Source organism: Rhea pennata, chromosome 1, assembly GCF_028389875.1.
Source record: "Rhea pennata isolate bPtePen1 chromosome 1, bPtePen1.pri, whole genome shotgun sequence".
Taxonomy (NCBI): Eukaryota; Metazoa; Chordata; class Aves; order Rheiformes; family Rheidae; genus Rhea; species Rhea pennata.
Window position 1 is genome coordinate 74223965 of NC_084663.1, and position 27049 is coordinate 74251013.

At 37.9% G+C, this 27049-nt stretch overlaps 2 protein-coding genes across 2 annotated transcripts in view; one reads left to right on the forward strand and one right to left on the reverse strand.

Moving 5' to 3' along the window:
- On the reverse strand, positions 1–5718 carry SPX (spexin hormone). The gene is made up of 6 exons (XM_062570636.1): positions 5654–5718; positions 4649–4729; positions 4464–4521; positions 2988–3050; positions 2306–2392; positions 1–59 (listed from the first exon to the last, which is right to left on the reverse strand). The coding sequence occupies exons 1-6, from the start codon at positions 5657–5659 to the stop codon at positions 1–3; spliced, it is 354 nt and encodes a 117-aa protein (XP_062426620.1). The 5' UTR covers positions 5660–5718.
- Positions 5719–14694: 8976 nt separating this feature from the next.
- Positions 14695–27049, forward strand: part of IRAG2 (inositol 1,4,5-triphosphate receptor associated 2) — a 39734-nt gene continuing 27379 nt past the window's right edge. The window contains exons 1-13 of the mRNA XM_062591907.1: positions 14695–15289; positions 16117–16227; positions 17028–17208; positions 17419–17495; positions 17575–17653; positions 18497–18655; positions 19766–19883; positions 21413–21463; positions 22880–22957; positions 23506–23562; positions 25729–25788; positions 25896–25960; positions 26066–26165. Coding sequence (XP_062447891.1) covers positions 14695–15289; positions 16117–16227; positions 17028–17208; positions 17419–17495; positions 17575–17653; positions 18497–18655; positions 19766–19883; positions 21413–21463; positions 22880–22957; positions 23506–23562; positions 25729–25788; positions 25896–25960; positions 26066–26165 — 1731 coding nt within the window. The remainder of the gene's footprint in view (positions 15290–16116; positions 16228–17027; positions 17209–17418; positions 17496–17574; positions 17654–18496; positions 18656–19765; positions 19884–21412; positions 21464–22879; positions 22958–23505; positions 23563–25728; positions 25789–25895; positions 25961–26065; positions 26166–27049) is intronic.

A 27049-nucleotide genomic window follows, 5' to 3' on the forward strand; every position in this document is an offset into this window, starting at 1 on the left:
TCACCAGTCTGATAGTTTGTGTGTCAAGTATCCAATGTGATCACTGGTTTCTTCTTCAACTGCAAGACAAGATACAACGGGGAAAAATAAGCTGTAGATAAAGGAAAGTCCATTCACCCAAAGTTTTCAGGAGAGAGATAAACCTCAGGCACAAGCCTACTGTTACATGATTATCTAGGTAGAGGGTGCAGACATCTGTAGAAATGATCATGCCTTCTCTCATTTTCAGTACAGGAAGTTTTGCACTTGCTGAGGGGCAGAGACACAAACCGTGTCCAGAGACATACTTCCGTACAAGACAGGTTTTTCATGCATAAGAAAAAAAGTATTTTTTTTTTTTAATCTGGACATTTGCTTTAATCAAAAGTATTCTAAAATCATCTGAAAGTGATCTGCTGATTGTACACAGCTTATCCATACTTAACTGTTTTGTTATGTCCTACTGCAATGAAGGCAATGTTATTCCACAGAGCGTTTTTCAAACAAGCTCCCTGTTTTGCTTAGCTGTCTCGGATATGTCACCTTTTTTCTTAAGGAGTTATTGCTGGCTATTTCCTTCTTTGGAGTAGCAGCAGCAGGCAGGAAAATACCACTAACATTTATGAGTATTGAATTTCAGAGGATTTTCTCGTTTTGTTAACACACAAATGACACTGGTTTATCTTTAGAACTTCTTATATATTTTGTCCAAAGCAAAAAATTTATTGTTAATTCTGCCATTCTTTCTTAGTCAAAATGCCACTGAATTTCTTGGTTAGCAGAGTACTGCCTGGACAAGGAAGAGAGAGCTGAGCACAGAGTCCCAGTGTTATGTGAAGAACAGTCAGAGATTTTAGAAAATGGAAAAGTGTGGTTTCAGCACATCTGCACACATACCGGGTAAATTCTGTGAGGTATGTCTCACACTCCAGTTCAGGAAAGTTGTATACATTAGATAACTAAGGGCAGGTGATAGCCCAGTGATGGGAAAGCACTTGTTACCACACACAGTTGGTTACATCAGAGGCAGTAACAGGCTTACCTTAATTACTCATCTATGTGAAATGTACAAAACTACCTCATATTTTACTTGAATTTTATTTCACATTTGCTAAATCAAGACAGCTATTTCTTCCTGTCATGAGGAGAGTGGCCAAGAGGCTGAAAAAACTTACAACCAAGACAAAAAGTACTGAGCTTCTGTTTCTCCCTATCCTCAAATCAGAGACAAGCATCATAAGTTAGATAAATTTCTGCGTTTGCATGAGCTACCACAACTGCCTCAGCATCCAGGGATCAGAGTATAGCACAGCACTTCACAGCGGTGTGTGATGTACCGTTCACAACTTCCCTGTTCTCAACTGCATTTCCAAACAGAGTAGGGCTTAAGCAAAAAACTATCCTGTAACTGAAGATATAAAGGGTAGAAAGACATAGGGAATGGAGGACATCATATATTTAGGGTCTATTCTGGAGAGCTGTAGGTATGCAGTGAGCAGATGAGGTGTTCAGGATAACAGATTTGGAAGGAAACTCATCTACAGAGTGAGCTATAGCAGGGTGAGGGAGAAGGGGAACATAGGACAGGGGTCCTTGCCCAAGGGAGTGCAACATGTATGAAGGAGGTGGGGAAACACCAGTCTTTTAGGTTTAATGCAGGAGATGGATCTCCCTGGAAGAGGCTATGGAAGGGAGGCATATATTTTGAGCTTCTGATTCAAGAAGCTGAAATACGTAGCAGGAGCATGAAAAAGCAAATGGTAAGGAGACAGAAATGGAAGGGTTTGATGAGATCTCTGAGAAGCTGGGAAACACATAACTAAATACTACTTTTTTCAGAACACATCATGGCTCTACCTCTAAATCTTATTTGGATACCCTGTCAGCTGTGCCAGAGACAGAGTTCTCAGGAGACAGATGTGAAGCCCACAGTTCCTGTGCTGGCACTTTTTAGGATTTTTTTATGCCCTTCTACCAGGATAAAAGACCCAACATAAAAACGAAAATCTCATAAATAAATAATATTCTGTAGAAAATGGAGCTCCAATAGAAAAGTTTTGTTTTGGAAAATTCAATTCAAAATAGGCATTCCCTTGAGTCTAAATCAATAAAAATCTGAAAAGCAAATGAAAAGCAGAATATATAAAAGCTTACTTACCATCAGTTTTGAGCAGCATGCTCTAGTCTGCCTAAATGTACACTCCAGTACAATACAGGGAATACTGTCGGATTTTAAACTGGATCTTTAAACTGGATGAAAGTGTTAGCAAGTGAAATAGTGAAAACCTCTTTTGAAAGCTCAGAGTAAAACAAAACATGCATTTACCTTCTTCTTTTGCTTTCTGTAAGGAACTAAGAAATAGGGCTGCAGCTTCAGGAAGAGATAAAGGATTTGTGTTTTGGCTGCGTGTTTCTAGAATCACAAAATCAGAGACACACAGTTAGTGTTTGATGGCAATTCTTCATTTTGCTCTTTGCTTTTTTGTCTTTACTAGAGAGCCAAAGAGAGGGGAAAAATTGTTGTCTCCTTCACATTGTAACAATTGCTGCTGAGAACCAGCCCAATAAATGCCTAATGCAAATGTTCTTCCTACTTTATTTTTCCATGTATTTCTTATTTTGCTGCAAGGTTACGTTTCCTACAGAAACATTGTCTAGAACTGATCAATGTAGTCTACCTTGGTCATTTGTCAGTTGAGCAAAATTAATAATTTGATTTTATTTTTTCTAGCAGAGAGAGAAATGCAAAGGGACTGATAATCCAATCACTTCCATCCAAGTCAATATGCAACATCATCTCTTACATCAGGGAAGTCACAGTGGTACACAAGAGAGGAAAATCAGATACATAGTCATGTACTTTTTGGAATGAAGGAATAACATAAGGTAGTTTAAATAATTCTGTGAATATAAATACAGTAAAAAAGAAAACCTTTCTGTTTTCACAGATTTCTCTCCTAATCTAAGAAAGATTGATGTGTTACATGTACCTGTGCATGTTCACTTACCAAGCTGCATTCTATCATACAGATCCTTTTGCTGGCTCTCATCTGAGATGAATCGACGTCCCTCTACAAAAACAGTGGGAAAAGGATAAAAACAGCCTCCAAACCTGTAGTAATTCCCACAATCAGTATTTTCAAAAACAAAACAAAACAAAATTAGAGTAATTCTTATACAAACATAAAATGAGATGTGTATCTCCATCCTTCTGGGGACTTTCCAAATCAACAATAGCCCATCCTGAACTGGAATACACTTTATTCCATAGAACTGGGGTTTCAGCTTTTCTCATTCTCATATTAACTTGCTACAGGAGCTGTAGATATGGAGAAATTTACTGTCTTTTGCTTCCTCTTTCTTTGACTACCGTACAGTCAAGTCCCTCCTATCATCTTTTTGCTGGTCTATAAATGAATAGCTTTTAAAGCAATATGTCTATTTAAAAATGAAAAAGAACTATATAAAAAAAGACTACTTCCGGTTCATCAATAAGATTGATGTAAAAGAAATAGAGTATTATTCAGTCGGAAGAATCAGACAATACAAAAAAAGTGATAAATTATTTGTTGTTAGCAGTAGAAATAATTTTATTAACATCACTAGAAATCCATCCAGTTACACTTATGGTTGTTTGGGCCCTAGATCTAATTCATGTTGTTATTATTTTTATTGTCTCCTTTTTCTCTCAGGATTGTGAGCTTTCTCTCAGGATTGTAAGATTTATTTTTTCTCTTTTTTCATTTGAAAGAAGCTATTCTTCAAGCTTTTTGCTTTCTTAATATATTTCCCTGCCTGATAGTTTTAAATTTGAACTAAAAATTTACAATAGAATTATTTTAAAAATTATTTCTGTTAAATTTTGTATTTTTGTCTCAGCAAACAAGTCCTTTCTTTGGATCTAAATCTTATTTTTGTATCTAATGCTCCTTTAACTCTGAACTAAGAATGCAAATTCAAAAATTATTTGCACAACCTTAACACCATGATATTCATAACCCTGACATCTAAGCTCTTCTAAGAAGTGATCTGAATACCAAGTATAATGCAGGATGCTTGCAACAGGAACATGTATTCTACTTGCTTGAGAAGGTGTTTGAATAAAGCTTAGGTGAGAATGAGGAATGATAAATATATCTGGTGTATCTTAAACCCTTTTTAAGATCATTTCAGGTGAGGAAACTGTTTTCCAATAGGTTTTACTTTACACTCCAACTCTATACATTTTAAGTACTTTTTGTTTTGCTTTTCTTCTCCCAACAGTTGTTTTCTTCAATTTTGTTTCTTTAAAAAATAGTAATAATACCAGCAATGCCACTATTTCAAAATCAAGAAATAACAATTTGTATGTCTCTGCAAGCCTCTGAATATTTACCACCATAACATCCTCAGATATTTTCTACTTGTGTGGAGCACAGCAGGTCAGGAATAATCTAGTGGTAGAGAACATTATCTCCTCAAAACTGAAAGAGCTTGGGACTTACGTGCACCCTTTAAATAGAGCATAGCTTGAGGTGTCCAGTTTCTCCTTTGGAAATGAGCCTTTTCGCCAAAAAAGAAAAAAGACAAATTAGCCATGCATGCCATTATTAACAAGTACAAATACTTAAACGGCACCAACCTGTGGGTTTCGTGAATGCTTCACATTCAGTCTGAGTGAGCTGTTTACCTGAGGAGCACTCCAGGAGAAAGATATGAAGGATGCTGCAAGGAACAGGGCCATCACAGATGCTGTCAGTTTACGCAGTCCCTGCACATGACAAAAAACCACAAGATACATGAAAAAGCTTTTATTTCTGTAGATCTTCTCAACTTCAAATCTAAATGTGAAGATATTTCCAGCCCCTCGCTTCTCCCCATCTTGCTACCAAAATTCCTCTAGTTCAGTGACTACTTCAGCTTCAGTTCACAGTCAACTGATAAGAGGATGAATTTTGAATCAGACCTATTTTATTCATTTCATTCATATTATAATAAAGGCTCCATATAGGTGAGAGCTGTGGTTGAGAAGCACTTTTGTGCTCCTATTTACAACACCACTAGATCCTGCAGAAATGAGCATAATACACAAACCTAGGGGAGGAGAGGATATGACATGTATCTTGATTTTATCAAACCATGAATGATAGAGACGAGACAATAAGCAAATTTAAGAGACTTGCCATTTCAAGCAAGCGACCCATAAGAGCAGATCACTATCTCCTCAGGAAAAGAAAGTTTTTAAACTTAGTATCCTATTTGCATCAACCATGATTACACGCATGTCACGGGATATGATTGTTAGATTCTTGAAGTTTGTTCACAGATACAGCACATGCAAATGAATGCTTTGAGCATGAATCCTCTATGTACAAATTGCATCTCTCCTCCTTCACACGGACCATCTTGCTACTCATGCATTAATAACTGTGATGGGCAACAAAGAGTATCTAACTATTATGATTCACAGTGGTTTATTTCATCCTGTTTTTGAGAGCAGATTGTGCTATTAATTGTTTTTTTTCTAATGCAGTGGTTTTGAGCATACTGAAAATAACTAGTTTACACTTCTCTCTAATTATTTTTAAGTTAAAATTATTAAACTCTTCTACAGGTCCTAAAATATTACACTCATGTGAAAAAGCATGAATTGCAAACCAGAATGTTTCCAGTACATCAGAAGAGTCTCACTCACCTTCATACTTAGTTCAGCTGCAAATCTGAAGTCTTCTTACTTGAGATAGAGTATTACAATATCTCCTGGTGGTTTGGGGATCCCTTTTTAAATCTTCGGAGTGAAGATCCCCTCCCCTCCTGTGGCAGGGCGGAGGAATCTGAAGGGATCTCGTCAGCCCTGTAGATGGAGGTCTGATGAGTCCTGAGGGAAACTCGTAGTCTTGCAAGAAATCAGAGAAGTGATTGAAGGGTGAACACACTTGAATATGCACACCATTAACCAGGTGAATACCTTCTGAATATATCAGCATCAACCCTGAGGCTTCTCCCAGTGTGACTGCAATACAACGTCATCTTCTTGCCAGATGATCAATAACTACAGTCAGAAGCAGATATTAATATGGATGATGAGTTCTTACCTAGGATAATTGAACATATATCAGCTTACCATCCACTGTGACAGCTCAAAAAGTTAGTAAGTTACTCTTCAGATTTAGCATCCCAACATGGGAGAAGAAGGTGACTTGTACAGTGTCCCTAGCTTGAGGTTACTTCTAGTATACATGTAGAGGATGAAGTCTCATTTGCTTCTCTGATAGTTTTTTGCCCGTAGTTTTCTTACATACAAGTGAAAATACAAAGCTGAATTAAAAAAATATTAATAGTGAGAAACACTTTGTTGTCTCATGGATTGGTTGGAGTAAAAGCCTACATCCTGGGCTTAAATAGGTCAGGCAGTGGAGCAGTAGACAAAAAAAGGCAGGAAGCAGGAATCAGAGAAGCCATTTTCATAAGCTACTTCTAAGTCATTCTTGGATTCATCATAGTTATGGATAGTGGTTTTGGTCCACAGGCAAAGGACAAGTCATTCTCAATACCTAGCCTTGATGGTTCTGTATCTAGGGTTTTTATCTCTATTCCTTCATTTTATCCTTAGTAAAATTGGAGAGGGAAGCAAAAGGGGAAGAAATGCAAACAGAGAGCTAGAAATTGGCTGATTAAAAAAAGATTGACTAATAGAAAATTTACAGCAGCAGCCTCGCAGGTAGGATCAGCCTATGGTGTAACAGAAATACAGCTCAGCACATAAGTGTGACAAACATGAGGAGTATGCAGTGTTAAGGTTTATTATAGGCTTTTCATCTGACATAATGTCTCTGTAGGGACCAGTTTGAAGCACACTATTACTGAGAATGCAGTTGCTGATGGGGGGATATTGCTTGATTATATGCTAATGCCAGGCAAAATTGGGTATACAACAAAAAAAATGGCATTAGCTCTGGCATGGATGCAGGAAATCAGAGGGGAGTTATGTTTCGGCCTCATGTAGCTCTCGTTATGCTGCCATTGAACCTCTATCCTTTAAAAAGATGCTGCCATAGTTCACTTTTAGCTACCAGAAGGGAATCTCCTTGCATCTTCTTCAATGTGAAGTTTACACTTCCCCTGTCATTCTCATTTTCTGACAGAACATCATGGTGGTTAATCCTTAGCCTTTGGAGGCAGTTACACGTTGCATCCAGATGTTGAACAAGCAGAGCCTTACTAAAGATAGAGCTCTTCACCTATTCCTTTTTGTGGTGACTTCAGAGTCACTCTTTCTGCATGAACTACAGAGTGAGAATCAAAACCCACAACGGAGTCTGTGAAAATTAACCCTTTACCTTCACTACTACTCACTCTAAAATACTTCGTCCTCACAATGGTTCTTCATATGGTAAAACAACCCGAACGTGTTTGGAACTGAATATAGACCCTGGCTCTCCTGCCACTGCCATAAGTCCAAAAATGGAATGAGATAAGTTAACACAAACTAAATGATGAAAAGAACCAGCTCAGCCCCTTCTGCTGGAATTGGGGAGAAGGGAGGAGAAGAAAAAGCATGGAGAAAGGTTTGTATTTTTACCACACTATTAGAAAGACAACCTCAGCATTTCTTTTTTTCTTTTTTTTCCTTTGACCATTTTGCAAATAACATCTAGTTACTCTAAGCTGATGTTGCTGGGGTCCCACTCTGTCTTCCAAATCTGGCTGTGTTGCCAGAGTCTCACTCTCATCTTTGTACAGACTGGTGCTTGTCTGAGGCTACTCAGAGGACAGCAGGGAGCTGAGTAGGATGCATCAAAACTTGGACTGGCTAATTGTGGGATTAGGTGACCATTAGTACAAGGAAAATGCAGGGCCAGGACAACATCCTCTAGATTAGTTAAAATTATTTTACTCCAAAAACCTCAGGTGTCTCAACAGTCCACAAGCTTGGTGCCTAGTTTCAACTAGTATCGAGAGAAAGGCTACATTGCTTAAATACCTTCCAGACACCTGAGACAAAAATGTGGGATGATCAGTTATGACACAGGGTCTGCAAGAGACCCAAGACTTTGTGGAGAAGCAGTTGGAGAGCAGACAGGATCTCTATGGCACATGAAATGTAACCAGATGCTTATGTTTATGAACGAAATCCCTCCTACAATCAAGGAAAATAGGACTTCAAAGAGTGCACCCTCTGGCCAGACAGTATCCTATTGTAAGAGGGAAGGACTGACTTCCCCTCTAGAGATGTCTGTCTCTCTTCATTGGCTACAGACAGAGCCTAGACAGCCAGCACTTCACAGACAACACCGCGTGAATCCAGTACCAAACCAAATTTCCACAATGGTCTAATATTAGGAACTTCATAATCCTTACTCAAAAAGTAAGAAAATAAGGCACAGACTAAAGAAGAAAGTCTTCTCCTTAAATTCTCAGTGCCTTTGTGACTTAGGGCCCTAAGTCCATTTACTTTTATTGTGACTGGTGATTCTAAGTTGCTGAGTTGTTTTAAAAAATACATATTCTAAAACCCCTCCATGCAAATATACTAAGAAGTCTGTGTGGAAAACAAGGAATGGGCTCCAGGTTTATCAATCCTACTTTAGCGATTAAAATTTAAATGACATTTCTTCTCCCTTCATAGCTTGTTCTTGCCTTGATGCTATAAAAGGTGGCCATCTTATTTTTCCCAGCCACTTAAAGGGTACTATATGGGACATAATTTCTTTGCAAACAGCAAAACAACAATAGGGGCAACAGTTTGGGTAGTAAAAACATTTACTGAAGGTGTCTGCATTCACAAAGATCATGTGTATGTGGGCATATATAAGCCTGTAACCTTGAAAAATGAAGTAGCCTATAATTGGGTTATGGATCATAACACACTAAAAGACTATAGCACTTCAGGTTGATGAGGTCTACATGAAACACTCGTTGTCAGTCCTGCCATTTCTCAGCTGATTCACATAAATGAGGAAGTAGGTTTGGCATGTAATCAATATCCTAAGTGAGGGAAGTAGAGTGAAACTCTCTGTAGCAGCATGACCCCTTATTAGAAAGAACATAACTTACGCTTATCCTTAAAGATGATCTAAAGGGCAATGACTGCTTATTCTGACAGTGTAAATGATAAAAGCCAGTTGCTATGACTGGAGATCAGTGCTGAGATGGGTGGAAGAGGTTTTTTTGTGGTGAAGCTTTACCTAACAGGGTTGAACACACATTGCTGAGGTGTGTCATGACTGTGTATTTTCCCCAATCTTTCCCTAAAAATTTAGGTTACGATTATTGTGCCTATCTATTTTTAAACTGCTGGTTTGATACCAGTGACCCATTGCTTGCTCTTGAGTAATGGTGTATCTGCTGTGTGTAGGTGGCCAGCAGATGTATCAACAAATAGGGTATTCTGATGGTGTCAGGATACAAATCTCCTGTTACCATGACCATTGTCTCTTGCGCTTATACTCATTTCCTTTGTGCTTTCCTGTTACTCTGTTAACTCTCTGAGAAATAGATCTCACTTCTGTTTGTCATCTGAACAGCAGATGACACAGTAACTGCGATCCAGGCTAATCATAATGTCTTAAAAATTGAGAACTATTGTGGCTAAGTCTGCAAAACAGGAAATTGCAAACAAAGAATATTGGGTTTGACTTGCAGTAAGGGAATTTAAGTTAGACAGTAAGGCAAGCTTTCTGAGGGTGAACAGCGCTATATTAAGGCTATAGATCCTTCATCACTGAAAAGCTCAGTGAACAGATTAGCTAAATCCATTTTAGGGCTACTTGGCAAAATAATCCTGCCCTGGGACAGAGCAACTAACTAGATGACCTCTGGACATCTTTTTTCAGTCCTGTTTTTATGTTCCTGTGATCTTTCAAAGCTGACTGTGGACTTTAACCACATTCATCCCACTCAAACTGGCAGGAACTTTGTGTCCAAGTTCCATATTCACCTTTTAAAACCTCATCCAATTGTTTACTGTGCAAATCTTATCTTTCATCGATTGACACGTAAGAAGTCTAAAATGTCACGCGAACGAACATGTTTTTCAGCATTTTTTTTCAGAATAGAGCCTAATTTCTCTGGGCAGCAGTATTTTCACAGTACAGCTCTGAAGGTAAGAGGTAGTCTGTGACGTAAACCAGGTGCGTCATTAGAAGGTGGCCCAAACTTATCTAAATATTCCATTGCACACTCAGCACCATAATGTCCACAGGCTTGATCCTAGAGCTGCTGCATAGTCACTAGAACTATTTTTCTTCTTTTCCACAAACTTCATGAAAAGAACTGTGCTAAAAACTACATGAGGTGCAGGACAAGCTATACAAAAGCCATCTTTCTAGGTACTGGCACAAAAGAGGTAACAGCCTTACTTGAGGACTACAGTATTATCACTGCTACATTCAGGTCCAGGCGCTAGTGTTCTCAGAAGTGTACTGGTAGAAGAGGAGAAGTTTCAAGAGTAGAAATGAATGTGTGACAAAAAGTATATATCTGTTAAGTAGAAGTTTAAAATATTATGAGGTAATGGATGTTTAAAAGCATCAGGAAATAACAGAAATCAACAAATATTTTAAAATTGTAAACATCACAGAGATATTGCTTCTGAAACTATAGACAGGTACACCTTTTTTTTTTTTTTTTTTTTTTTTTTTTTTTTTTTTTTTTTCCAATAATGGAAAAGTCTGAGGTAGACACTAGGAAAAAGAGTCCAGCTAAAAAGCAGATCTGGAAAACAGTTTTCTCCAACTTTTGGGCTAGAAAAAAGAGCTGACCTGCTGAGTAGAGGTATTTACAATACACGTTAGCAGAAGCTGTACAGCTTTTCAGAAAAGCAGATGCTATTGAACATACCTCACAGAGCTTACCTTTCTGTAGTGACAGAAACACCAAAGGCCAAAGAGTCACCCGACCTTTTCTTCTACCCTCTGAACTTGGCAAAGAGGATTTTCGTCTTTGTCAGGAGGTTACCTAGAGGGCTACAAACTACGCTAAACATTATGCATGTAGTCATCTCGTCTTGGCTGAGTAGTACGTCTGACACACAGTCTCACCCATGGAGCTAGCAAGAAATACATACTGTTGCTGAGCAGCTGGATGCCGGCATTTCATTGTAAACAGCGGACAGAACTGTGGGTAAGGAAAAAGGCAAGTTAAACTAAACAACTCAGTGATAATTGGACAATTAGGTGTCAGGGACTGAAGCAGCCTGTTCCATTTACTTGAGAGATAACGTGCCCAACTTGTGCAAGCACAGTCTGTAAAATGTACAGATTCTTTGAGTTATTGCCCTTATGCATGCATATGCATGCAGGGGAGGGGAGATCCTAATATTTATGTGTAAATACACATATATAAATACACATATTTATGTACAAAATGTATAACTTATATAGAGGAAGATGATGTTAAAGGCCAAACTGGTAATCTCAGGGAAATTTTTCAAGAGAAATTAAGTGACTTAGGAATTCTTCTTCCTTCACGCTTGCCAAACTGAAAATGATATATTGCCCATGTATCCTGTACACGAAGAACACTTTACCCTTAAATAACAGGTATTTTAGTCCTAGCATGCAGAAAACAGGAATCTTACTAGTATAAGAACATTTTCTGTGTTATACTGCTGAAACAACAGATACTGCTGTTTGAAACAAAGCTTGGTTCTAGATAGAGCTATTTATTCACCTGTAAATAGGACATCTGATGCACCAGGTTATCAGAACTGACAGACATTTCAGAATTGATAGCTATGTTCCAGAAGTATGTTAGAAATCACTGCAACCAGGTCTAGCAAAGCTTTTCCCTCTCAGCCCCCAGTGAAGCTCTAGGAAAAACACGATGTAGATCAGCAGATATGGGCCCTGAATCACATCTAAACTGCACACCAAGCAAAAGAGTAGGGTGGGAATTTCAGCCTACCAAATCCCCCATATCATTGAATCATGTTCCTACAGTAAAATACAAATACTTCCTGAAAGCCGAATAAAGTAACACAAAAAGCGTGGCCTAATAGTTACATGACATTGTGATTCCACCTGTTCTGAAGGATGCATTGAATTTCCAGTAAATTCATTTAGAAGCTGTAAGACAGAAGAAAGAAAAGAAGGGCTAGAAGGTTGGAGACTGATGCTTGATTTGCATCTTATTGCACCTTTTAGCCTGTGAGCTGAGTGGCAGGCAGCAACAGGTGTACCTTGTAAAGCTGATTTTCCAGCAAATGAGCCCTCTGCTAATTTGAGTCCTGAAATCCATTTTGCTAGCATTCCTCAAAGAAACAGCTAAAACAGCTTTAGTTTTCCTGTGCTGTCTCTATAAGAGAGGAATAGAAGGCATTTTTCTGTATGCTGTTTTGCTGTTGTAAGTATAAGTTCTTAGTGTGGTTTTTAATGAGGAATCATAAGTAACATTTAAAAAGATTGTATAGCTAAAAGGATCAATTTTGTTTAAAGTTTGTTTGCTTGTGTATGCTGGAAATACCACATGTACTTAAAGAACATACTTAATTCTAACTATAGTGTGTGTTTTTTTTTTTTTCCTCTTACAAAGACATTCTGAAGCTCTAGTGTAGGAAACATCTTCTACTTTGTGGTGTTTGCTTCCTGGAGTAAATCTTTTAAATCAGACATAATAAGAACAGCAGTTACTTCTTTTTTTAAAGAAAAAATGTATTTGTATTTTTACTATTTTTTTTTCAAAACTATTCCTGTGACTAAGGTTATGTTCATCAAGATGAATGTTACTACTTATAAAGCAATGGCAGAAAAAATAAACTCAAAGATATCTACTCTGAGCTTCTGGCATGCAGAAAGCATGTTAAGGTAATTTAAGTAAAACGTTATTTATATAGAGTATTTATTATCTGTTAATTTATTACATGTATTTATTACATGTGATTTTCCTCTGTGTTATGAGATTATACAAGCGAGTGACTTTTGTGTTAAATGCTAGTGACGCACGCTGTTGTTGCTGGTTTTAGAAAAACTTATCCTATCTAAAAGGAAAACAAGGTGCTAACTTCTGAGCATAGGGGAGGTTTGTTCGCTTTGCTTCCTGATGTGTGCAATCTCTTGGTTAAAAAAGACACAGTTCAGTGAAGTCTATATCCTTCTGGGGGCATGCTGGTCTTCGTACTGTGCAGGGGGAAATCCCTTCTGGGTCATGGCTGCAAGTATTCTGCCCCTGTAGGCAACCACCTCACTCACAAACCTCACCCCCTCTCACAAACACTGCCTTAGGAACTCTGTTATTTATTTTTCCTCTCCCTTTATTCCTAACAGAAGGTTGGTCTGTGATATTACTGTTCTGAGAGTTATGCTGGGTATAGGTAAATCTTTAGCTTACAGGCTCTGAGGACTGTTGCTGCCACTAACTTGGGGAAAAAACAGTTAATGCACACTGTGCTTTTAACTGTTCCCCTGCTCCCTATTTTAATAAAGCTAATGAGCTGAAAGTGATAGACTATTGGAAGGTAGGTACGTAACTTTAATATCAAATGCAAACTATGGCTTCAAATCTGTTTTGGGGAACTTTATCATAGCTATAGATACAAAAGAAGGTTATGCACCCGATAAATTTAGCTAATGTTCTAAATGCATAGCTAATTTATGAGTTGTTGTATTGCTTGTTTCCATCATGTCTGAATCTTTATAATTATAGGGAAAAAACAAGTTGCTGATGCCTGTCATGTAACTGTGTTCTGATTTAAACACATTCACAGGAATACATTGTTTGGTGGATAGTGTTTCTGAGTGCTGATGTTCCACCAGATGCTCTCTTCTGGGTTAGGAGCTGTGAGTGAAGTCTGTAGTAGGAAAGTGTGAGATGAAAGCTCATGACTATTCAGTTCAGGGGGAAAAGGTTGCAATATGTAGGATAGTGGTGGGTATCTTGCCTGAGACTAGGGTTTTCTCTTTGCAAAATCCATCTCCCATGACTTAGTCACTCATACACCTTATTCAAAACATCTATTATAAATATCACTTTAAGAATAGATAATAAAAATACAAATGGAACCAAAGCACCTTGTAGGGTGTGTTTTGGGGAAACTGCCTATTTGGTAACATAGTCAGTGATGGCTGTAGTTGAGTTAATTAGTAAAACGAAAGACAGCTTTTGTAGGCTCACTGAAGTGCTAAAACTCTTGTATTTACTCTTCCTTGGTACCCACAAAGAGCAGCCAAGAATGACAGCCTAATACTCTCTGAAAGCAAGCTTCATTTAAGCCTTAGCTTCTGAAACCTGTCACAGGATGATATCAGGAAAGCTGCAGTTCTTAAACTGACTTGTGTAGCTGGGAGGCCATGGGATGAGACCAGAAACTGATAATGTCTAGAGCTATAGAAAGTAACTTGGGCAAATATCTGGGCAATTGTTGCTGTTGGACATAAAGTCATAGGATTAGGTAAGGAAGTGTATGGTACAAATGTGACTGAAAGTAATAACCTATACACACACGTGCAGTTTTTAGCTTTTTTTTTTTTTTTTTTTTTTTTTTTTTTTTTTAATAATTTGAGGTAAGTTGGGCTGGGTAATGCTGCTTAGCACTTCTTTTAATCTAAGAAGTTAGTCAACTGGTACAGGAGTTCTGCAGTTTTTTCTTTTTTTTTTTTTCCAAATAACTTGATACTGAAGTTCTAAATTGTCCACTGAACAGACAAATTAGTACAAAGAATGCACTTATGCTACTCTTCCTGAATCTTGTCTTCTCTCTGTTCCTGTCAGGCACTTTGCAAGAGAAAGAAGTTGATAATGTCTTCAGAACATGGAGCTAACAAACGGCATCATAATCCAGTGGATAGTATTTGCAGAAAGATCAAATCTATCCAAATGATGGACCAAGTCTCTAATCCTGCTTTGCAGATACCAAAATTTCAGTCCCGGAACTTTGACAGTCCACAGTGTAATATCAAAAAAAATCTAGAAGAAATACTAAAGAAAAGAACTTTCAGAAGCCATAATAATACTACTTCACATTTCATAAGTCCCAGTATTGACAGTGTCTTCTCTCCAGACTTGCAGATGCTGTCACCTTGTTTCAGGCGTATTTCTGACTGCTGTTCTGTGAATACTACCTATTCAATCATTAAAAGTGAAGAGAAGACCAGCAAGCCATGGATGCCAATATGCCAGATTGAGAACAGTTCTCCATCCCTCTTCAGAACCAGAGAGGCTAGTGCCCAGAACCAGTTGTGTGTTTTATCAAGTATTGAATATAAAGATGTGCCTCATGAACAGAAATACCTTACATCAAGTCCAAACTTACATTTTTTGATATCTGATAAAAAGTCAGAAAGTGCTGTAATCCAGTCTCCTGTGCCGAAAAGACTATCTTTGGATGAAAGAGGTAAAATATTGGAAATAATAACCTCTCAATCCAAACAACAAACTTCAGAATATTCAGCCTACATGGCTGAATACTTACTTCTACTACTTACTAGTAGTACTTACTACTAGTAAGTACTACTACTTACTACTTAAGTACTTACTTACTACTTAAAAGTAATTGCAGTATGTTTTGGAATCACTTCAATCTAATCAGACTGCAAAAAGAGCTGTGTAGAACCTCAATCTTTTCCTGAACATTTTTATGCCAGTTTAGAAAGTGAGACAGTAAAGACCTGAGTCAAAACACATTTTCAAATTTGACAATTCCTGTTTTTAAGAGGAGTGTGTGTTTTGGGTATTTTTTAGTTGTTTTTACTTTTTTAATGTAGAAAGGTATGTGAGTTTGGGGTTTTCTGGTGTTTGAATGCTTTTTTTTTTTTTTAATTGTTTTCTAAAATATTTAATCTGATTATAATTATTTTTCCCCAACTTATCTTAGGGGGAGGGAAGAGAGAGCTGGCTTCTCACAATTCTGTTTATATAATGTTTACTTTATGCAGAAGAATGTTCAGTATTTCCAGCCATCTATGTGTAGAAGTAGATGCATATACCAGTTCCCAAACTCTGAGGTTCCAACTACAGACAGTTCCTTGCAATATTTAGCAGTAAAAGTTCTGTTTTGTGTTCTTACTGCTTGAATGATACATAGATGTTAGTAGACCATGCCCACTTGTGCTATTAGGCAAAAGATACTGTTGTAAGAAGCAGTGATGTGTGAAAGTTGCTCTGAATGAATAAAGTAACAAACTTACTGTTACTGGACAGTAACAAACTTAATCTCCATAGGATGGAAACAGTCCCTGGGGTACAAAGCTGATGATATGTATGAAGTAAGCTTGATCTGTGAAGAAGACTTACTGACTACTATCTTCTGTGCATGTGACATAGAGCATACAGGTTTGCCAGTGGCTTTTTATTGTTCTTTTTCCTCTTGATGCATTTGCAAGGCTCGGATCGTGTTATGGTTTGAGAGGTGGCAATCTGTGATATCCTTAGACTGAGTAGCTACCATAGCTCGTCAGCTGTACATGTGGCAGATACTAAGTAAAGCTTTGTATCTCTTTTGCATGGTGCCTGCCTCTTTTTCCCTACCCCTTTCCTCCACCTGATCTTCACTCTATTCTAGTGAAGAGAAAGTAGAGAAGTATCACGCTTCTTCCTATCAGCCTTGTTAGAAACGATTGTTCATTTCTTTTAGGCATTTTCCTGTTTTAAAAAAATCTGAAGTCAGGAGACTTCAGAACAAGAGATTACTCTTCCAAGTTCCCCCATCAAATATGACTAAATCTGCGAGTGTTTTTGTTTTGTTTGTCTGTTTTTATTAAGGAGGGGAGGAGGTGTATAACTGTCTAGAATAAGAAACTGTCAGTCAAAGGGTTTGCCTTCATCTTATGATGAGAGGCCTGAAAGTAGTAGCATAGCAAATGAGGTATTTTTTTTAAAAAAAAAATGAATTCAATAAAACAAATGTACTAGACTTTCACTCTCTCACATTAGGGAAAAAAATAAAAACAAAAAAACAAATAAAAGCTCTAAATTATTCCAAATCACACTAGAACTTCAGTGATCATTTGCTTGTCTACAAGGCAATTGAATATGCCATAGTGCAGATCAGTAGCATGCTTTTTCATAGTTTATTTTCTTGGTGTCCTGCTAGACTTCAAAATCTGGTGCTTAGACACCTATATCTATCCTAGGAAAAGTAGCTGTTTCCAAAATTGTTGATTACCTGAGACATACAACTAGTCGGGGATCGGAAGACAGTGGCCTTGAAGAGCTGTGCCACATGCTTGACCCAGATCAAAGAGACGTCTCTATAGACCTGGAAACATATCATGCCATCATGAAAGAGTGGATTGAAGACTGTAAGAGAAAATGGTAATAGCTTTTTATCAATCTATCTCATAAAAGTTTCTATCAAAGCAAGAGAGCAGAAACCATTCTTGTGGCTTACGTTTCCAACAAAGATGGCATCAAGACATTTTGATCACAGTATATTTTTTGACTGTGAGCTTTTCAATACAAAAAGTTTGTAGGTAATCCAATACCATACTAGTTTTATGAACCTTCTTGCTTGCTTTCTTTCAGGGGAGATGATGCTACAGAGGAACCAACAGCAAGCGTGGAAGATCTGGAATTTAAAGTACATAAAAATATCTCTGAAGGTGCAGATTATTTTTGTTCTGGTTTTATTGAGGCAAAAACTCCACTTTCTTAAACTATAGCCAGAAAAATTTCTTTCAGCAAAGAGGATGTCTGTCCCAATGAATGTTACATCGGGAAGCTTGGAGGCCTTTGGGGGTGATGCATCTAAAGGAGACATGTGAGTATACTCAAGTAGTGCTTTCTCAGATGTTAGTACTTCTAGCTTTTGTTATTCTGGGAATTGCTGTTGAGTAATTATTTCAGAAAACTATCTTGGCAGGGTTTCTGTTGTTGACCTCAATGTGCACCAACTCTTGATGCTATCAAGTTCTTCCTCACAGCGTCTGCTCAGCAGTAAAAACATGCTGATAACTTACCTTACTGATGGTAAGAATGACCTTACTTGGTCATTCTGTGTTGATTTGTCTTGTTAATTCACTATGGTCGGAGTTTTGTTCTTGGTTTCTTTTCCTCTTTAAGTATTCTCCCTGCCCTTCTTCCCCCAGTTTCTTAGGTATCTGAAAATAGAAGACACTGTCTCCTGAATTTCTGGTTCTTAATTTTGTTTGGTCATTTCTTTTTATAATCTTGGCTATGATTTTGGATTTGGTAATAGCAAAGCCTTTAAGGGCACCAGAAATTTCAAAGATAACTTTCATGTTTTATACATAGTCAATGATCTTCCTTCTGAAGCTTTCCTCTCATTTCTAAGAATTTCAGAAAGGTTAATTGTTGTTTTAGCTGAGAGTGTAGGTAAGGAGTGGTTCAGGGGGAAGAGAAGGGATCCAGGACTTTTGGAGCTAATTTATTGTATTGATGATAGCCTAAGAGGAGATTAACAAAGGCTTAAGGTATTGTCTTGTAGTCATTCAACCTTGATGCTTGCCTCGTGGCGTTACCAGTCATGTGTAAGCTATCTGCTTACCACTCTTGTCAAAGCAACATGACACCAAGATTTTTAAAAGCCTAAGTTAGAAGTGATCACCTATTTTTATCTTTTCTGGCTTTGCTACTGAAACAGGGAGACTTCTGATTTGATAACCTGTGTCGCAGACCTGCAGTACAACAACCAGAAGCTTCAGGAAGAAAACAACAAATTGAAGCTGACACTGGAAGCTGTGGATGAGGCCAACAATAAGTTAATGGTAGATAATGAGGATCTACATCAACAAATAAAAAGGTGGGAGACCTTGGTGCACCTGGTCTGTGTAATGGTCGTGGACTGACCTATCTTCTATGGAGCAGGCTAATCTTGCTTTATTTTTCTAGCCTCACTAGTACTTTGGGCAGCAAGTTTCATGACTTAATGCTGTGGCCAGACCATCTGCTCTGTACCTCTTGGTTATTTAAAAAAAGAAGTCATTTGACTGGTTCAAAAGTCTGGTTCTTGCTGCCTAAGGCTCTGTGGGTGCACATAAACAATTCCTAGGGTAAAGCTGAATCCAACTAAAGCCAAAGAGGGAGGCCTAATATAACAAGAGAACAGCTAAACACTGGAAAGGTTCCAGTCCTAGGTCAAACACTCTTTGCCAAGCAGTGGGAAAATGAGCATGTAAGAGCTATTTTGCTAGTCCCTTGAGGAACTGGAGTGAATTGTCTGCATATATGGCTTAGTATGGTTGCAGCTTGATGAGTTGTGTACTCATCAATGCCATGAGTGCACAACTATTTTTACAGTGAGTTCATAGTTCTTATCTGACCCAAATAATTCAAATGTGATGGAGTTTTGTCAACTGTCAAACCATTCCTAGTCTATTCAGGGGAGGCTAGCTGGGCAGAAAAACTCCTGTCTTAATGTGGGACATGTGCATGTGTGTCAGACCCTGTGGTCTCAGCTCTGTGTAGAGCTAGCAGTAACAAAAGTCTTGCTGCATTGGGAAAACATGCAGAGACTTGGGGTATCAGATGAGGATAACGATAAAATGACGCAGAGCTGATTTCTGAAAACTGAACTGAAATGACTTCCATAACTATTAACAATAAAGTACAGTAAAGTTCTGTGTGTGTGTTTGGGCAACCAGATATATTTAACCATTAAACACATAATTGTTAGGTAAGTACAAAGTGAAAGGATTTGATAGGTGTTATCTTTGCTAGGGACTCCATGAAGTCCATGAGCTCTTCTTTCCACACAAAGATGATGGACTTGATTATTGCTCTTCTGTTGAGTCCCTGTGCCAAAGAACGAGTCCCTGAAGACTTCTGAAAATACTGTTCTTGTATTTTGAGCCTATCTAATGACCAACAGTAACTTGTTATGGTTTCCCTGGATTCCTTTCCCTCCCCATAGTATCCAGCACTCTGTTCTGAAAGTCAAGTTGCTGGAAGAAGAACTGGAAGAAGCAAGAAACAACCTGAACTTCTCTGAAGAAAAGAGACAGGAGATTCTGTGTCAGAATAAACAGCTAGTAGGTGATCTTACTTCTTAGCTTAAGTTGTACAACTTCTTGCACTTTGCTATAATAGTGATATGACCAATCAACCCATAAAAAAACAGCAGTACCTGGTAAATATTGAGGTTTGTAAAGTGAATTTGAAGTGTAATTAGTTTGAAAATATATTTTTTTTTAATGTGATGCAATTAGTTTTTTCACAGAAATCTCTTCAAATTATTATCAGTTACAGTGTAGTCACAGTAGACTGGCACTTTTAATCATCTTGCATATAATTAAACTTAAAGATGACAACTTTCACACTGGTGAGATCAAGCCTCATCTATTTTGAAGTTGTGATGTCCTGCTAGGAGTCTGAGGTTGCACGTGGCCTTTGCAGAGCAAAGAAGACAGGAGGCTCAGTTCAGATGCCCAGAGAAAGAAATTTGTTTTGAAATATCCCAGGCTATTGGAGAGATCCACATGGGCTAGTGGATATGACAAAGACCTATTGGAAACCTGTTCATTCTGGACTGACAGCTGGAAGTCAGGCAGCATACTTTGGAGTGTCTAAGAAGGTGCAAGCTACTACATGAAAATATCTGAATTGTACCCTAGATGCCTAGGTAGCAAAGCCAATGTGACTGTAACATGTGTTAAGTAGTGTGATAACAACACTGATGTTGTGGCTGCAGCTTTAGCAGGTGTTGCTAGACAGCTGAACACAAGCTCTCAGAAGAACAGGTTTGCGCTGTTGCCACACGCCTTGTTCGCGCTGATTGTATCTACTTGTCATAGCTGTATACTGGTGTTCCATGCCTCTGTGCACTATTGATCATGGATATTAAAACAAACACAACAACAACAACAGAGAAACCTTTTTCCCTAGAGAGTAAGAACACAGGATTTTCTTGCTAACCTGTTCCAGTGCATGTACAATTTTTTTTTGTCTTTGATTACACAAATCACTACAGGAGTTTTGTGCATAAAAGAAGGAGATTGAGGGTGGCAGGAGATGAGGAGTTAATACTAGGAAGTTTCATAGCTCTGCTTACAAGTTGCTCACTGTTTCCCAAGCTATGGAGACACTATGTGGGAATATCATTATTTTATTATTATTATTTGGTCTGACAGAAATAGCATAGTGTGGCATATAGGCTTTCCAAAGCTGCCCTGACTCAGATATGAACATTGCTAGCCATGCATACTTTAATCTTAAATACATTCCTCCAATCTTCTAGTGGTTTGAGTTTTGCTCAGATTTGAAGTTTTAAAGTCAACCTTGAATTTAGCAAGTGTAGTATCAGTAAGGGTTCATGAGCTGCACCAGTCACAGCACTCCTCATTCTGCTGTGCTCTCTAACACAATAAAAAGGGACCACTACAACTTCATACTGGGACCTGAATGTGTTTGCACTCTTTTGCTTTTTGGATTAGTTTGGCTTTAAATGTTGAACTTGACATGATAGAAAAAAAGATGTTAGAAGTATTATTTGTGCAGATGTCTTAAGAATTGTTGCTTTTCAAACATGATGACTGATCTCTCTCTCTTTTTAATTTACAAGGAAAAAGAAAATCAGTCTCTTGTGATCAAAATGACATCTCTTCAGGAAGAGGTAAAATAAATCACTGCTTTGCAAATACATGTCCCTGTCTAGCTAAAAGCTCACAATTAAGAAATGAAAAGTTTGTGTGATTTTTTTTTTTTTTTTTGAAGTCTGAGCTGCTAATTAGGTTAACAAAATGTTTTATGAGAACAACTTGTCATGAAACTTTATATCTGAAGTTCCACTGTACTTCAGCCTTTCCATTTGATTGGCAAGCAAGGATTGGACATTGAGGGGGATGAGAGGGACAGAAACAAAATAGCTTTCCCCCATACTCCCTTCAAAGCTCAGTAGACAAACTCCAGATATTTCTAGTTAACATAGCTCTGTCTATATACTCTGTATGGAAACAGTCTTCATCTAATACTTTTGTCTTTTTAGTTGAGGTTTCCATTTCCCTTCTCTAAGAACCAAACGAGGAGTTCTGTATAGAACTTTAACTCCAAAGAAATGTGATAGCTGGATGGGGGCTTCTCCATTCAGATCAATCCATTAGTACTGAGCTAGGAGTCTTGGAGGAAATACTGCTAATGAAACTAGTATGTAACAGAATCTTGAATCTGTTATCATATAGTATCGTAATCATTGCTTATTGCATGCTTACCATATTCATGATTAGCCTTTCTAAAAAAAAAAAAAAAAAAAAAAAAAACACAAACTCACAAATCTGAATTGCTATTGATCAGCTGTATACTTCTAAAAAATAGTTCTTCTACTGCAGATCTAAAAGCTTTCCTTTAGTTTTCCAGATCTAATTGTGTGTGGGAGGGAGTAGTTTTGTTCTTTGTTTTGTTTACTTAATTCAACCAGTGGACTGAAGAAATGAAAACTGAGGGAGAAATCATTTCAATGGGAAAAGTTCTGTTCACCTGAATAGAAAATGGACTCCTTAGAATTCTGTTGGAGATGCTGGTGTTACTGAGTTAATCCCGTGCTTAAAATATTACTTTTCAACCAAAAGCTTGTTTCCAGTGGAGATATGCCTTAAGATGGAGCTCATGTTATCCTGCAAGTTCCTACTTTCTGTCTCTGACTTTGAGGAGTTGCTTGGATATGAAAATGTGTATTGTAGAATAATAGAATGGTTGAGGTTGGAAGGGGCCTCTGGAGATCATATAGTCCAACCCCCCACTCAAGCAGGGTCACCTAGAGAAAACTGCACATTCATAAATGCCACCACATAAAAATTATCATACAATTCTTCTTGTCCAAAGCATTTGTGAGACAGCCCTGAGGCTGTGGCAGTGCCAACCTTTACAGCATCAGACCTTAGCTTTGAAAAGTATAAAAACAAAACTTTCTTGTCCTACTTTCTGTTTGTACATAAATGCTGGCACTGCTTTAGGGGTGAATTGTCATTATTCTTAGTTTCTTCTACAAGAAGCTGTCAATATCTGTGCCTAAATACACTATTATCTTGTTCAGAATATTAGGAACAGCCTGGACATTGATGGACTTCAAAAGAAGATTTTGGAGTTGTCTAAAACTGCAGCAGAGCTTCAAGTAAGCATTTTAATTTTAGGAGGGAAAAAAAAAACAGCTTGCGATTTACTTGGGTCCACCAGAGGGGAAATTCCACCTCTGTTAGGTAGACAACCCTGAACTAGTCTGTACTGAAGAACAAGAGTGTGATCGTAGCTTAACCAACATGATGGCTTTGATTAGGAAAATTGATATCTGGAGCCTAGAAACCAAGCTAATATAAGCAATCCAACTTTCATTCTTCCCTCTATATTACATTTTTAGGAAATATTTTCCCTACAACTTCAAGAAATATATTAGAAAATAACACTTTGGCTGCTGTTGCTGAAACCATAAGCCTAGATAGAAAAGACAAATATGGCTGTTGGAACTGAAACTCTTCTTTCACTTTTAACTGGGTGCATGATTTTAACTCTGAAGCATGTATGCAAGGTATTCAGAAAATAAGCTGACCTTTCAAAACAAGGGATCATGATGCCCTTTTTCCCTTCCGAGTAAGATAAAGGAACAGACTTCTACCACTGTACATGCAGATGACTAGAAGACTTTTTAATTTCTTCACTCTTCAGATCCAAGCACACATCTATGAAAGCACTGTGATGAATAAAGAGGCAAGCCTGGTCCAGGTTAGTTGCTTTATTTTATTATTGTCTTATCTGACACTACTGAATAAGGGACACTTCGCTGAAAAGCAATGCAGCTGGTACTGTGGTGCTGGTTTTTTTCTGATGTTCTTACATGACAGAACCTGATCCTATAAATGGCTTCAAAGTAGGCGAGATCTACTTGAGGAACTGGGTGTGAGTCAACATAATTAAGGGTGTCAGGATTTTGCTTCCACCCCCTCCCCACCCCTCCCCCCCCCAAAAAAAAGTACCAACTATAACAAACCTGTAGAGTTCAGAAAAATGCATAGAAACTTCTAAAGATTAGTTCCTTAAAAGACTGATAGAAAACTATACCTGTAAAAGGGTTTTTTTGGTGTTTTCCCCACACACGCATCATGTCCTTCAGTTAGGTTGCTTACTATTTGTGTCTGACTAGACATGGTGATCCAGAATCGCACAGAAACACAAATCTAACCTTTCTCAATACTGAGATGCAATTACTTAAGCTTTTCCTAGGTACATTTCTGATGTTGTTTTCAACTGTAGACTTTTGCATTCTCCAGTCTCATGAATAATGCAAGAGCTAATGAAGTTTGTGTTTAGCAGAAGATGCTCTAACTCAGCTGGTGAAATATATCACTTTTGTAGAGAGCCTAACAGTGACTGCAGCTTGAATTTGACAGTGACAAGATAACCAAACTTCAGTGTAATTCAATCCAATCCTGATAAATATTGTAGCTGACATTTTTTACAGATTTTGCCAGAAGTAGCCTCAGAGTACAAAGGAATTAATATTTTTGAGTAAATTGCAATTTCTCCTCCTTGAATGATTCCAAATTTCTCTGGCCTCTTTAAAGAAAGGGTCATCAAGCCTACTGACTAGATGGGAATTTTGATTTACAATCTGCTACATTGCATGTGCTTGTAGGTGAAAGCAACTAGTTTGCATAATTTTGAATGAACTGGTCTGGAAAACTGATCTTGCTTGTTGGCATTAGGGTCAGGGTTTACTCGTAAGCTTAAATAACTTCCATAGATCTTGATGGATAAGACTGACACTGGAAATTAATGTGATAACCCTTCTTTTCTTGGCCCAAAACTGCAAAAGATGCATAAGGATGGAAAGCACTCAAAACTCCTTGTACTTGTCTTTATTCTGTTAATCTTCAGCACCAGAGGTCATTCACCTTTGCCAGGGAAAAGTTGGAACTTTGCTCTATGACCTTACTACTGCCTAATATTTTTCTGGGTATTTCACCTTTTTCAAAAACCTCAAATATTCTTGAAGAGGAAGAGGTGGAAGAAGTCATAAAAGGGAAGAGAGCAAGAGCTCCTACTGTAGGCTCATATTTTCTCTGAGGAATGTCCTGGTTGTCTGTGCAGTAACTTCTACCGTGATGGCTTAACATGATCGCTATTTTGCAGAGCGAAGAAAGCTATTACTTCTACTAGTTCCTCAGTCTTACTGTGAGGTGTGAAATGCTCTCTATCAACCTTTCTGTTAGATGATGTTCTATCTGCAGGCCCCTATCTTCTGTGCCTATAATCATGAAAACTTATGAAAGTAAAGTTGTTCAGGAAAACAGTGCAATTTATTTTTGGGGTCATTTAGCATTAAAACTCATGCCAGACAGGATACAGTCCAGAATTTCTGCCAAAACTGAAGTTCTTCTGTCTAGTTTAATCTGCTACTGCTGGTACAGAACCTCAGAGAGTGAAAGATAAAACACAGCATCTAGGAAGAATTGTCCTGTCCCCTTAATTCCAGGAGTTACATAAGAAAACGTCTTCCAAGTGCTTTCTTTTAGTCAATATGTGAGACAATTGACTCTATATTACTTCAAATTTGCAACTATTTTTATCTTATGTGGTTACACTTCATGCTAAAAATGTGCTTTCCCCTTCTCATTTTCTGCACCTTTCTTCCCATCTCCCCTCACCCCCCACCAGCCGAAAACAAAGCTGCCAAAGTGCCAGCAAATGAATTGCTGCTCAAACCTCAAATGCACAACTTACTATTGTGGTGTAGGATTGACTATAGTAGTATAGTATAGTAGCTACAAAGCATCTTAGTCGTCATAAATTAGCTTATGCGCTTTAAATGTGTGTATGTGGGGGGGCTTTTTTTTTCCTTTTTTTTTTTCTTTCTTTTTTTTTTTTTTTTTTCTTCCATAACCTTTGCAGAAGGAGCAAGACATCAAAGAACTGAAGTCAACCATTGCGGAATGTTCCTCAATAATAGAGGTATAGGACTGAATTTAGCTTGTGATTCTGTGAGAGGAAGACATGCATATCCTCTGCTTATTCTGCACAGAAACTAACTCTCTAACAAGGTCTGATGTATGTTTTAGACTTTGCGAGCAGAAAAAAATAAGCTACTGGAGAACATGCAACACATGCAGCAGGAGCTGATCTCGTGAGTATTTTGAGCAAGTCCCGGAAAACACAATTAATCAAAAGGCAAAAAAAGGCTGATGTATTTTTCTGCTTTTTTTTCTTTATTGTTTTCAACTTCTTTTAGAAATGGTCTGAGCTTCCCATTGATGTATAAACTTAACAGCAGTATTGCTGAAGGAACAAACTCACTGCACTGTGAGCTGGAACTTGCTCAATCTTCTGAGGTATGAATCAAATCTTACAGAATATTATCTCAGTTCTCTCGCAACAGTAAATGAAGAATAAAGCTCATTCCCTGAAGACTGTTAGATAACCTTGGGATCTGGATCCTTTTGTCCTAGAATGGCAGTTGTAGAATGTGAAGATTACAATATTGTTCTGTGCACGCTGGACATGGTCCAGAGAAAAGCACATAAAACATCTTAAAAAATATGACCTACAAAATATAGCTGAGAGAGCTGGAGTCATTTAGCTGACAGAAGAACAGACAGATAGGAGAGATGAGAATCTTCAAATATCTCAAATATGTAAAAGGCTGTTACAGAAGTAATGTTCTACTTTTTTTGTGCTGCCTGCAGTGGACACAATTATTTCTAGTTGCAGGAGGAGAAGTTGCTTTTTTTCTTGAGCCTAATCCAGTAAAAGAGGCAACTAACCACTAGACTAATCTCCCTCAGAGGGTGGCTGAGTCTCTGTCATCTAATCTATTCTTCAGAAACTCTGATAAGTGTCTCTCTATAGGTAGCATTACCTTGCACCTCAGCAGGAGTAATGGAAACTCTGGTCTCTTCCAGTCATGTCCTTTTTTTTTTTTTTTTTTTTTTTTTTTTTTCTCCTGTGATCTCTGGATAGCTACTCAAAAGAGATAAGGACAGACACTGCTAAGCCCAGGCACAAGTTGACAAAATTTAGTGCTGCAACTGAGCCTGTTAGTTTGTAGTTGTAGTGTCCTGCAGGTGACACAGGAGACACCTGGCAGGTGGCTTGGCTCCCTTTAGGGCCTGTGTTTTTGATCACTTCAGACACACTTCACTGAGCAATGGAACTTTGGTCTCTGATTTACTATTCTCCTAACTTCTCAGTATTTCAGTAGGGAACTATTGATAAA

Bases quoted from the DNA above. Each gene is read 5' to 3' on its own strand.
- SPX (XM_062570636.1), bottom strand. The intron at 4,522-4,648 runs GTAAACAGCTCA...TTTGGCGAAAAG, and splicing joins TCTCCTGGAGTGCTCCTCAG to GCTCATTTCCAAAGGAGAAA. The intron at 60-2,305 runs GTAAATGCATGT...CTTGTCTTGCAG, and splicing joins ACAGAAAGCAAAAGAAGAAG to TTGAAGAAGAAACCAGTGAT.